The 12225-nt window shown below is 36.5% G+C and overlaps 2 protein-coding genes across 3 annotated transcripts in view; one reads left to right on the forward strand and one right to left on the reverse strand.

Annotated features, from left to right (window-relative positions):
• Nucleotides 1-45: 45 nt before the first annotated feature.
• On the forward strand, nt 46-9001 carry LOC113545693 (transcription factor-like 5 protein). 2 transcript variants are annotated; one of them, XM_053240724.1, is made up of 7 exons: nt 46-2269; nt 3559-4220; nt 4888-5023; nt 5665-5824; nt 6884-7088; nt 7249-7390; nt 8159-9001. In XM_053240724.1, the coding sequence occupies exons 2-7, from the start codon at nt 3562-3564 to the stop codon at nt 8255-8257; spliced, it is 1401 nt and encodes a 466-aa protein (XP_053096699.1). In that variant the 5' UTR covers nt 46-2269; nt 3559-3561; the 3' UTR covers nt 8258-9001. The 2 variants fall into 2 exon arrangements, with proteins under 2 accessions (XP_053096699.1, XP_053096700.1); XM_053240725.1 differs by having other exon boundaries at nt 4888-5014.
• A 77-nt stretch (nt 9002-9078) lies between these two features.
• The window catches only part of col9a3 (collagen, type IX, alpha 3), a 32044-nt gene continuing 28897 nt past the window's right edge, over nt 9079-12225 (reverse strand). The window contains exons 28-32 of the mRNA XM_034312196.2: nt 12087-12225; nt 11889-11943; nt 11501-11683; nt 11278-11355; nt 9079-10241 (exon numbers count right to left, since the gene is read on the reverse strand). The exon at nt 12087-12225 is cut by the window's right edge and continues 8 nt beyond it. Coding sequence (XP_034168087.2) covers nt 10057-10241; nt 11278-11355; nt 11501-11683; nt 11889-11943; nt 12087-12225 — 640 coding nt within the window. The 3' untranslated portion in view covers nt 9079-10056. The remainder of the gene's footprint in view (nt 10242-11277; nt 11356-11500; nt 11684-11888; nt 11944-12086) is intronic.

Genomic DNA, 12225 nt, shown 5'->3' on the forward strand with positions numbered 1-12225 from the left:
TTCATTTTATTGAAATACAGCTATACAGAATTGCTGTTTCTTTTAATTTAAGACTAGTCTAAATTTAATGAACTGAAAGTAAAATTAGAACTGAAAGTTCATGTGTCAGGCAGTTTGATTGGTCAGATTCAGATCATACTTGCACAAACCCCATAAAAGTGATGCATTTGTGCAAAAGTCTGGATTAGTTTTTGCATCAAATCAATATGAAATCAAGGCCTGCTTATGAAGATGAAGGGATTGTGAAAGCTCATTAAGGCCATGATATTTATCTGATTACTTAATTTAGGTGTATCTTTCGCTAAGTGAATAAAAGGAATGCTTACTGACCTATAGTGAATCTTCAATAGAGGTTCAATATAAATCTTCAATAATTATTTTATACATATACACAGTGCTGTGCAACAGTCTTAGGCACATGCAAAGAAATGCTGTAGTGCAAAGATACCTTCAGAAATAATGAAAGTAAATGTTTCTACATAAAAAAATACTATAAAGAGCAGTAAACAGTAATAAATGAAACAAAGTCAATATTTGGTGTGACGATCCTTCGCTTTTGGTACAATTAGTGCAGTTTTATAAGGAAATGAGCTGGAAGTGTTACTGGGCATCTTGCAGAAGCAGCCACAGTTCTTCTGGAGACTTTGACTGTCGACTTGCTTCTTATTTCTGCAGCGAAACCCAGCAGCCTTCATTATGTTTTTTTTTTTGTCTGAAAAGTGTCTCTTATGGAATCTGCTGCTTTCTTTACCGACATACAAACATTTTTCTGTAACATTTAATTTTGTGCTGGAAAACTAATGTTTGGAATCTAAAATGTTTTTGTACTGAATCAATAATGTAGAAGTCATAAAAGAAACATCTGTAACAAAGTTTGTACTAAAAAAATAGGGTGCCTAAGACTTTTGGAGAGTACTTTATATTGTAAAGTAGATATATTTTTTTCTCATGACCACCTCACAGCTCCAGGGTCCCCGGTTTGATCCTGAGCTCAGGTTACTGTCCGGGTGGAGTGTGTATGGTGCCTTGTGATGGACCGACGTACCATCCAGTGTGTATTCCTGCCTCATTCCCAGTGCTCCTGGGATAGGCTCCGGATCCGCCATGATCACCACGATGAATGAACGACTGATAGAATTATATTTCACGCCAAAAGGCAGGTAAAGTATGGAGCCGAGGTGTCAGGGGTCAAATCGTGTCAAAGCATGGATAAAGGAATCTTCAGTTATCTTTTTCCAGTCTGCACAATATTTTGCAAAGCATTATTTTACTTATTATTTATTCTTTATATTGTACTGCAGTCTGTGAGAATGTACAAACTAAGAATGCCATTGTACAAGGAAAGTTGGTGTATATGACAAAGTTTTTGAATCTTGAATTATTATTTTGTAGAAAACTTAGGATGTAGAAAACAAACTTTTGCATACAACCATATTTTATCAAAAAAAGTTTTGTCTAAATGGAAAAAAGGTCATTTTAACAACCTATTTATCTGAAAGTGGCTAAGATTCAGCAAGTTATTTTAAATTTATTTACATATAGCTTATTTTTTTTTATTATTATTATTTTAAATGAACACAATTGGAGTGATGCTGAGCTCAAACACAGAATAAGAGAGCAAAACCGATATACCTGCACTGAAAAAATATTCCTAAATAATAAGTTTTAGGACAAAAACAGATAAATAGTTCATTGTAATACAGGCCAGTGGTTCACGGGGTGGGATTCGGGTACTCCAGGAGTGTGTGACTTTTTTAAAATTTAGTTACAGTGAAAACCAGAATCCACCTTTATATAAGTTTATTTATTAAAAAGTATATTTATATCTATTTTAATATGATTTAATCCAGACCTCAGTAACAAGAACAAGTCACGTCAACCTGGACTCCAATGTGTTTTGTTGACAGAAAAGTTCAGGAATAGGAAGCTCTATCACTCTAATAAATAGACAAAATATTAATTATGCACATTTAAATAATGTTCATGAAATAACTGTGTATTGAGTGAAGATCACGGAATTTATTTTACAGGTTAAAATGTGCTACAAATTGTTTGAGAAGCCCTGAGGCGGGATCAGTGTTGACAATTAACAAGGCAGGATTTAAAAAGATCTGGCAACCTGGTCTGGTGAGCCCGCGCATGACGTCATACAATTGAGTTTGATTTGACAGCTCGTGACAGAAAATGAGCGACGGCCGTTAATGAAACTTCTGATATTGTTATTATCGTGAATTCGTTCGAAAGTGCTCGAGACTCACCAACCGTTCAGGTTTGTTCTTCTTTAAAACGAGAAAAATGTGTTTTCTTGTCACCAAACGTAGCTAAAAAACGTAGCTAAGCTAGCTACAATGCTAGAACCATCGCTATGTAACACTAGGGTTGGGTTAATTTTTATTTAAAAGGAATATTGTCGTATTAAAGTGGACAAACTGTGAGACAAGTTGAAATGATTGAACTGGGTTACCAAGTGGTAAAAAGTTTCTCACTGTATGATGGTGTATAAATGATTTGCGACAGAAACCGGTTTAAATAACGTTAGCTTTTTTGAGCTAAGCTGGTAATGACGTTTCATGCGCGAGACTCAGTGTCACTCTCAGAGCGGGAAACCTGTCAGCCTGCGCGAGACCAATTTCAGTTTTAGCAACATGCTAACTACTTTTTGTGACAGAAAAAAAAAAAAAAAAAAAAAAAACGTCTAACAATTTAACTCTTCAATTAAACAAGCAACAACATTAACGTATCTTATAGAAATCATTTTTTTAAGTAACAGTCATCTAAAGGAAATGTTATATTGGGTTTTATTTTTAAAAAATCCCACAATTTTAATCCATAAATCCTGAAACGAGTTGCTTCAAATCCAAATCTGAAATTATAATTTTCAGATTTAACACAATAACACATTTTATTGAATAAAAATGTTATTGAAATCATTTATTGAAATAATAGGCATTTAAAAGAATTAGTACATTTGTCAGTTTTATAAGAAAACCCCACAATTTTAATCCCATAAATTCATCTGCTTCAAATTTGGATCTAAAAAGTCTGATTATAATTTTACCTAGATCAGATTTAATCTTTAAAAAGGCACAACAGTCGGCCTACAGTAATACTTGTTATTTAATAAGGTTTAGTAGTTCATTTGGACTCAATTCTGTTATAACTATTAAAAAAAAAAAAGTTCAGTAAATCTGCTTCAGATCTGAATCTGAAATGTCCGATTATAATTTTAACCAGATGTCAGATTTAATCCTTGATCAGATTTAAGGTTCAGCATTAATTTTTTTATCCAAAAATAATTTAGTACGATTTCTTAGTTTGTTTGGACACAAAAAATAACATAATTCCATACAGAAAATTCACATACTGTACTTAGTTTGGATTTTGTGAATTGTATCTCCCAGGATTGTTTATTATTCTTTGACAAAGAAACTACAAAATACATAAATACATGTTTTATTAGTGTGTTTGAAAACCAGCGTACAAACAATCTTCTCTTCTCTTATTTTATCATTATTATTATTATTATTATTATTATTATTATTTATTTATTTTTTTTAGAGAATGACCACGTCAGTAGCATGCAAGACATCGTACGTGACGCCTCCTTCGGGTCAGTACGTATCCGAGCCTGTGAACGTGATCGTCAGTCAGAAGGGTTACGATCAAGGTCAGATGGTCAGCTCCGAGTTTAACCTTATGGAAATGACGGAGGTTGAATACACGCACCTTCAGCACCTCATTCAATCTCACATGGAAGCTCAGGATGGCACTGAAGAGGTCAGGTTAAATCCGCCATCTTCTACAGACCGGGAGAGTGAAAACAGCTGCAAGGTGTGTCCGTCTCCGTACACGTCACCTGCGTGTCAACCAGATGCGTCTTCTTCGTCCTCTGTGCCCACAGACGTGCAGTTTGGTTTAGTGCCTAGTAACCACGGATCCGAAGATAGTCAGGAAGTCAAAATGCTTCTTTACAGTGATCCGAGTAGCATTAGTAGTTTAGGAGAGAGCACGCCAACCGGCAACGGCGAGGTTCCCAGCTCTGTGCTGGCGAAGATGAGATGCGTCATGGAAGCGGCGAGAGAGAGAAACGATCACCGGAGGGTCCTTCCTCTTGGTTCGAGACCCAACCCACCTGCACGGGTTCGCTTGGAGAAGAGGTTCAACTGCGACTCGTGTGATTTAACCAAGAAACAAGAGTCACAGGCTGCAGTACTGAATACGTAATGTTCCCTAATGTTTAATTATAACATTTTACCAGTGTTCTGTTTTGATTTTCTGGCAATAGAGCTGTAGTTCAAAATATTATCTCCATTTTAACAATGATTAATCTAAGTAATATTTGAAAGCATTGGGCTTCTCTATGCTCTCGAATCCTCCTGATGGTACGTGAGTCTGGAATTGGAGGAAACAGAGGACAGCCGTTACTTTTTTTGGTTCAGGTTTTTGTTACCATTTTTAAAAGCACTTTTAAATTCACCTGGTTTCCCTTAGAGCACTTTCGCACCTATTAATCTGTTGCCGACTTCAAATCAGAGCAAAATTGATATGTTTAGTCCGTTTACTCTTTAGTTTGGTTGAGTTTCACACTTCAATCAAATGAACCGAAAGAAAATTTAGCTAATTTAGGGGCAGGTAGGGCTGAAAATGTCCTTGTGAATTATTTTCATTCTTTTGTCAGGAATACGGCGATGGAAAAAGGTAAATAAAGCTCCTTGGAAATCAGAAAAATCATTCGAACAAGCCGACGCTCAATAAATTAGTACATAATTAGAGAAATTTCCTTAATATCCAGAACACACAGCATTTCTACAGCACTACAGCTCTGGATCATTCTGGCGAGAAATGTAGATTGTCGTATTTGTCACAGTGAAATTCTTTTCTTCGCAGATTCTTATCGATGCTTCACAACTCTACGGATATGCCAGGTATCGCAATGCATTCACAGCCAGAAAAGTGGCCCAAAGCAGAGAGGAGCGCTGCAGTAGAGTGCACTCATCCTTACACAGGGAATCAAGTGGGTCTGGTATTAAGAGTGAATGATATTCATTTTATACTTGTATGTATTGTATTGTAGGTGTGAAAAATTTACAGTATAATAAGCATAGATTCTGGGTCTCTATTGTTACTCACAGTATATGCTGAATTTTTTTTTTTTTTTTAACCAAAATTATGTGATACACATTCAAAAACAAAAAATAGCCCAAACAAGGACTAACAGAACCTGGTTTTAGATCATTTGCCACCTGTTTTAGTCACATGGCCTATATTGTGATAACGATTAATGATAATAATAATTTAAAAAATCCTGAGCAGGTACTGAAAACCTGAACTGATGGTCAGTGGAAAGTTTTCCAGTGCCAAAGTACCATAATAAGAAAAATATTTTGTCATATCGCCCATCCCTTGGCATGAATAGTGTAACATTTTTATGCTAATTTCCAAACTACATCTCCAGAAGTATCCAGTTGCACCCCATCTGATTGTCATTTGGCAATTTAAGCCCCAAACAAACATACGGTCTTGAAATTTCAGTAAAAAACATCATCTTCACTCAGTTACATGATGTATGGGTGTCTGTATACTTTCCACCGCCTGTGTGTTTTGCATCGATTTGAACAAAAGTCGCTATTTTTGCTTCATTAAGTCTCTGTAATCATGTTGTAGGGGCTCGGACACTTCTCTCAGCTGTTGGAGGGCAGCAAACACCCTGAATGCATCACGTCCAAGAACCTCAGCGTCAGTAAGACTGCTGACTCTGTGCCGAGATCACCGTGTATCATTTACACTGACACAACTAATGAGGAGCAGGTCATCAACGTGGAAAGTGGGTGCCGTTTACCTCTACACGTGCACTTTTTTTTGGAAAAATCAGCTGCACTGTAGTATAGGATCAGTTTAGATAATAAAATAAATGACGTTTCTGCTGTTCAACATGAAAAAACAGTTTGAAATCAAAGTTATTAAGTGAAAAACTGCAAAGAGTTTCAAGTATTTATTTATTTTTTTAATCTATATACCTTATTTTTGATGGAAAACACAAGAGCAACTGCCTTCTAGCTGTGTCCAGGCTACAAGGGGCTTTAACGTGATGTTAATGTGATGTTTCTTGAGGTTTCAATGTAAAGAAGACACCCTTACATGCAGAATGAGTTACTTTGTTTAGGGTATTTAAACACTTCTTTGCTTGAGATTTTATTTGCAGTCTACAGATGGAAATAAATGGACAATCCAGTTGTGTGTGTGCTGCATACTGATGACATTTACATTCGTTTTAAATGTCTGAAGCAGCAGATTAAATGAAATACCTAAATATACTGTTGTAGTTTATCTTCACATCGTCCTCGCAGGAATAAGGTGGATAGGATAACTAGAAATGGAAACTGATGTACAAGAACTTTTTCACCTTCGTGGCTTGGTGTAGCTTAAGAAAAGTAAAATCCAGCTAAATATCAGTGACAAGGAAACATTACCCTGGGGTAACTGAAAATAATTCTGAAGTAATAAAGGATATGATAAAGTTAAGAAAGTGGTTAGTTTCTTTTTTTAGTTTCAGAGAGTTATTTTAATCCATTTTTTTTAAATTTAAGGGTTTCATTAGCTTTCTGGATACAAAATAACTGTCTATGTGTTTTTTTCCATATTTCAGAGATGTAGTGCTGTGATTTTTTTCAATATTTTACTATTTTACTAATAATTACTCCGGGAACTTCTTGATTTTCCAAAAAAAACTCTTGCTTATGTCCATGTAATTCGCTGTTGTATGTTATATGAACACTTTGATTAGGGTTTCATTGTGAGCCTGCAGGAGAAAAATCTCATTTTTTCCCTTGTGCTCTTTTTCTCTTTCTTCCATTTCTTTGTCAAATTTCTCTCGTTATAAAAGATGAGGTAATGCGAAAAGCTGTGAAGCGAGCCAGGACGCGTGGAGCCCAAACTTTGCAAGCCCAGGACCCCAATATAATGCAGGGCTCAGGAAAATGGAAATCAGTTTGCATTATGCCTGGACGTAAACCGGGTCGAAGAACCCGACCTCCTTTAGAGATTAAGCAGCGTAAAGAGAGACACAACCTCAAGGAGAGAGACCGCAGGTAGGGCTGCTGTTTAATGCAGAGGTATTCGGTCCTATACAAAAAAAAAAGCCAACAAAAAGCCAAATATTATGTTGTGAGCTACACTTAGTCATTTGGATCAGTTTCTGAACTTTTCAGAACAAATTTCAGGACTAAGACACTGTACTGATTTTCACAGGAGGAGAATTCGGCTGTGTTGCGACGAGCTGAACATGTTGGTGCCGTTCTGCTACGCTGAGACTGACAAAGCTACGACTCTTCAGTGGACAACCGCTTATCTCAAATATATCAGAGAGGTCTACGGAGACTCCCTAAAACAGGTCCACGGTCTACATTATAGCAAATCAGTTCCTTATTCAGCTCCTCGTCTTATACGAATGATTTCACAAACCACTACGCATAGTGTGGTTATGTTACACTATAGTACATACAGTATATACAATATATACACACTCACAGTATTGTATTATTCATGCAGTTATCCAATCAGCAAATCATGTGGCATCAGCACAGTGTGTAAAATTATGCAGATACAGGTCAAGAGCTTCAGTTAAAGTTCACATCAAACATCAGAATGAAGAAAAAAGTGGGATTGAATTGGAAAAAGATCGTAAGGTAACTGTCCATCCTGTGTCCACTGTACTGTAGCTTCAGATTCCTGTGCTTGGTTTGACAGGAGCATATCCAGTTGTGGTCTTCTGCTGTTGTAGCTCATCCAGCTTAAGATTTGATGTGTTCTGAGATGCTTTTCTGCTCACCACGTCTGTAAAGAGTGGTTATTTGAGATACTGTATCCTGGAGCCAGTCTGGTCATTCTCCTTTGACCTCTCTTATCAACATGGTGTTTCAGATCTGCAGAAATGCTGCAGATTTCTTTCTTTCTTTTTCTTTCTTTCTTTTTTTCTTTCTTTCTTTCTGATGTTTGATGTGAACATTACTGAAGACACGTGATTGGCTGATGGGATAATTGCAGGTACAGGTGTTCCTAATAAAGTGGATGTTCAGTGTTTAGACAGTCAAGTATTTTAATATATTTTTACACATATTTTGATGGATTTAAAGTTTTTTGATGTGCTCTTCTGCTTCAGGGCTTTCAAAACACGTTCTGCGGGAAAACCGGCGTTCGGATCAAGCCAAGCTGCGCTAATGATGCCGCCGAGTGTGAAAACTCAGCATCAAAGGAGTGACTTATCTCCGTACAGCCATATAGCTATAGTCAGCGCTTGCATTAGAACAAATTTTCCATTAGTCCTGGCTGTAATCCTCTTCATCTGGCTTTAATTAATACTTACACTTACATTTTTATTTATGTATTTATTTATGTATTTATTTATTGATGATACACTCTTTGATTTATTGCTTAATTTATTTTTTATATAAGAAGATAATTGCCTACATTACAGAGTCTACATTGAAAGGAAAAAAAAAAAGTAGGAGAAATGAAAACCTTTGCTCTTCTAATGTACATTTCATATTTTCCTGATCAAACATTTGTATTTTATATTCTTATATTCATGCTGTCACATATATAGTTTAGTTTAGCCCATAACTTCCTCATAACTTTGGTTGTATCTTTCTTCTCAGCTACAGATTAGATCAGGTTCTACCTACAGTCGTTTTTATAAAACCTGACAATTGTGCGTGTTTATAGCAAACCTTTATAAGCTCCTGTGCAAATATCAAACCATAGATGGCGTCGTTTTTCCGTAAAACAATTCCGCAGCACAATTTAAGTTGGAAGCTTTGTCATATAGTTAAGTTTTTCTAAAAATTATAATTTGTTTATTTGTTTATTATTAAGGTTTTAATGAAGATTCCTGTTTGCAGGAATTAAACCAGCAGCTTGTATTTCAGTGCAAATATTTATAAATACACATTATTACAAAAGAAAAAAAACACTTCACTGTACTGTAACTTCTTTTGTTTGAATAAATGGTTATGTATTATGCATTTCTTTTTTTTTTCTCTCCACGTGAATGCTAATAGACTTAGACGTCTAAGAGAAGAGTGATGTTTTTACTGAAAAGTGGCTTTATTCAGTATTTATTTCTTACAACACGATGCTGTAGAGTCTCACTGTACATACAACAGTCACCCACACATAATAAATAGTATTTAAAGTCATGGATATTTAATAGTTTACAGCACCAGTACATAGTGGGATGTGTTGGAAATTTCAGACAAGTGAAAACTCCTGCAGATTTTAATCGTACAGTAACAGTTCGTCAAGCATCTGATGTTGCTTGATGCTTTCAGGGTTGGTTTTATTTTATGTCAAATTGGGATTTGTTTTCAAACATAAATTTTTTTAAATGAAAAAAAAAAAAATAGCTGAAACAATACAAAAAGATTGACAATTGGCTTAAAAAAACATACTGAAACCTTGGAAAAGACTATTTGTGCAGTAATATACAAAATTATTCAACATACTGAGGGATGCTCCGGTATCAGAGCTGATGCGTTCTCGTTTTCTCGGACAGATTTTGAAGATAAATTTGTTCTTTCCAGTCCAAAAGAACCACGATGTACAAAGCTTCTCTCTTTTCTGTGTGTTTTTTTTTTCATTACAGTCAAGAAAGTCACCAGTTGTTGCTTTACAGGATTCTGTACATAGAGATTTTATGCTAACAGACACTGTGGAAAAGAGTAACTTTTTTTTTTTTTTTTTAAATGCACACATGTACATATCTGACCAGTTTTCACCATTTCAGTAATTTTGTTTTTTTCTTTTTTTACACATCTACACAAATTGGTACTTCAAACTCTTGCTTTTTTAGATTTCTTTGGTCAAGTCTCGGCTTGAAGTCTCTCATCTCGCTTGTTCCTGTTCATCCTATTCAACATTTGCAGTTCTTTAAAACACTCCAAAGATGCTCCTTCATTTTTGATTTCTCACCCCTCCCCCAAATCTTTTTATTTAAATATCTTGCTTGTTCTTGCTTCCTTGGGGTGCAGGTGTGTTTTTAAAAGACGAAGGGGTCGATGTTTAATGGTTTTTAGGGTTGGATGATTTCCCATGAGGCGCTGCGCCCTGGCAGGCTGTTGTGTCGCAGATTCCTGGAGGTCCTTGATGCCCCGTTCTGCCCGCCCTGCCCGGTTCTCCGGGCTCACCTGGATCTCCAGGTGCGCCATCACGTCCATCTTTAACGATGCCGTGTACTCCTTGGAGACCTGTAAGGCAGAGAGAGGGTGAGTATTTTTTCTGAAGAAAGAAAACACATTAATGATGTACTGTATGTGTGATAGCAAAGTGGTGATCAGAATGGTTAAAACTTCTACTTTCACTAATTCAGCTGTTAAATATGATATGAGATTGGATTGTCAGACCCAGGTATCTGATGATAATATTCTATACACAGTTCTGTGATCCATTATTTAATCAAGTTACATGGCTTTGTAGAGTAATTTTTTAATTTGTTTTTAACATCCAAATTTTGTAGTTCCATTTTTATATTGTCTTGTGGAGAGCTAACTCTGGGGTAATTTCAAGGGAAGAAGGAAAGAATGGAAGTGGCTACAGGGTGATTGTGAGAAAGAAATAAAAAGGAAGGTAAAAAAAAGAAAGAAAGGCAAAGAGTTATAAAGAATAAAGAAGGCATAAAGTAAGACAGAAAGAAGACATGTAGGAAAGAAGGCATGAAGGCAAGACAGAAAGAAGGCAAGAAAGAACAAGAAAGAAAGAAGGCACAAAGATGACAAAAAAATCAAAGCAAAAAGAAGGGAGTGAAAGCAATTCAGAAAGAAAGAAAGAAAGAAAGAATGAATCAGAAGACATGAAGGAAAGAAAGAAAAGAAATGAAGGTAAGACAGAAAGAAGGCCAAGAAAGAAAAGACATGAAAGCAAGACAGAAGAAATCAAGACAGAAAGAAGAAAAGACAACGAAAGAAAGAAACAAGGCAAGAATGAAAGAACATGTCTTCTGTGATTCAGCTGGTTTTAAAGGAGAATGTAATTTTGTTAAAGCACTTGTAGTAAATATGCCATTGCAAAACTAAAAGTTGTGATGGTGAAGGTTAGGAGGAGCAACAGGGTTAACACTAACATCTAAGTACAACTTGATTTATTAGAAAGACAGCTAAATATTTGCTTAACAGTCAGTATGGATTATAAGCCTAACTTACTAACATTTGAGCATTTCCTCCTGGTCTGGAAAGACAAATTGTTTGGAAATTATTGTGTTTAATGTTGACACAATATCAGTCCTACCTGGTTCTCCTTGGTCTCCAACTGGCCCGTCAATGGCTTTTCCAACAGGTCCCTTATCACCCTGTTCACCAGAATCACCTACAAGAATTTGATCATAACATGAACAGTGTCTCCTCAGTTCTGTAAATCTCTTAAAATTGGATTTTTTTAAAAGGGACTTTGTGCATTTCTGTCAATACAGAATACATGAAATAAACGAATAAACCCTCTTCTTTCTCCTCACCTCTAGGACCAGGATCTCCAAGATCTCCTGGAAGTCCTCTGTATCCTGGGGGACCACGAGCTCCAGGAAGTCCCATCGCTCCTGGTTCTCCTTGTTTTCCAGGAGATCCAGCCGGACCCGGTCGACCCACAGCTCCCGGAGATAACGGTCTCCTCAGGTGAGCAGCCAGCTGGGCAATCTGGTCTGAGATGGCAGGTTTGACAGTGTTACTAGCATATTAGCTAGCTCACACTATTCCTAAAGTTAGTTATTCCTAGTGGACACTATTGCATACTATCTTACGTTTTAGGTTTCAATCGAGTAGAACATGCTAAAGCTAGCCTTCGAGATTTTAATCAACATGCTAGTCAATGGTATTAGCGAGTATCGTATATAATTTCCATCTCACCGTCGATCATTGCGCCACACAGTTCTCTGATATGTTGCTCGCTCGCCAGATTTCCCTAAAAGAAACACCATTAAAAGAAATATTCCCAATAAAACTTCTACACCATTGCAGGCTACGTTAAGAATCGTTAATGCAGATCTACATTAAAAGTGTCACTATGTAATAAAAAAAAAAAATTGAGCTTGATTAGCTACTTACAGGAACACCAGTCTTTCCAGCGACACCAGGAGGGCCTGGTTCTCCATGGAAGCCCATCAAACCAGGTTTTCCAGGTAGCCCTCTTGCTCCGGTCTCCCCCTGTGGCCCTGTTATTCCTTTAGGACCCAGCTCGCCACGC

The sequence above is a fragment of the Pangasianodon hypophthalmus genome, chromosome 16, assembly GCF_027358585.1.
Source record: "Pangasianodon hypophthalmus isolate fPanHyp1 chromosome 16, fPanHyp1.pri, whole genome shotgun sequence".
NCBI classification, from domain to species: Eukaryota; Metazoa; Chordata; class Actinopteri; order Siluriformes; family Pangasiidae; genus Pangasianodon; species Pangasianodon hypophthalmus.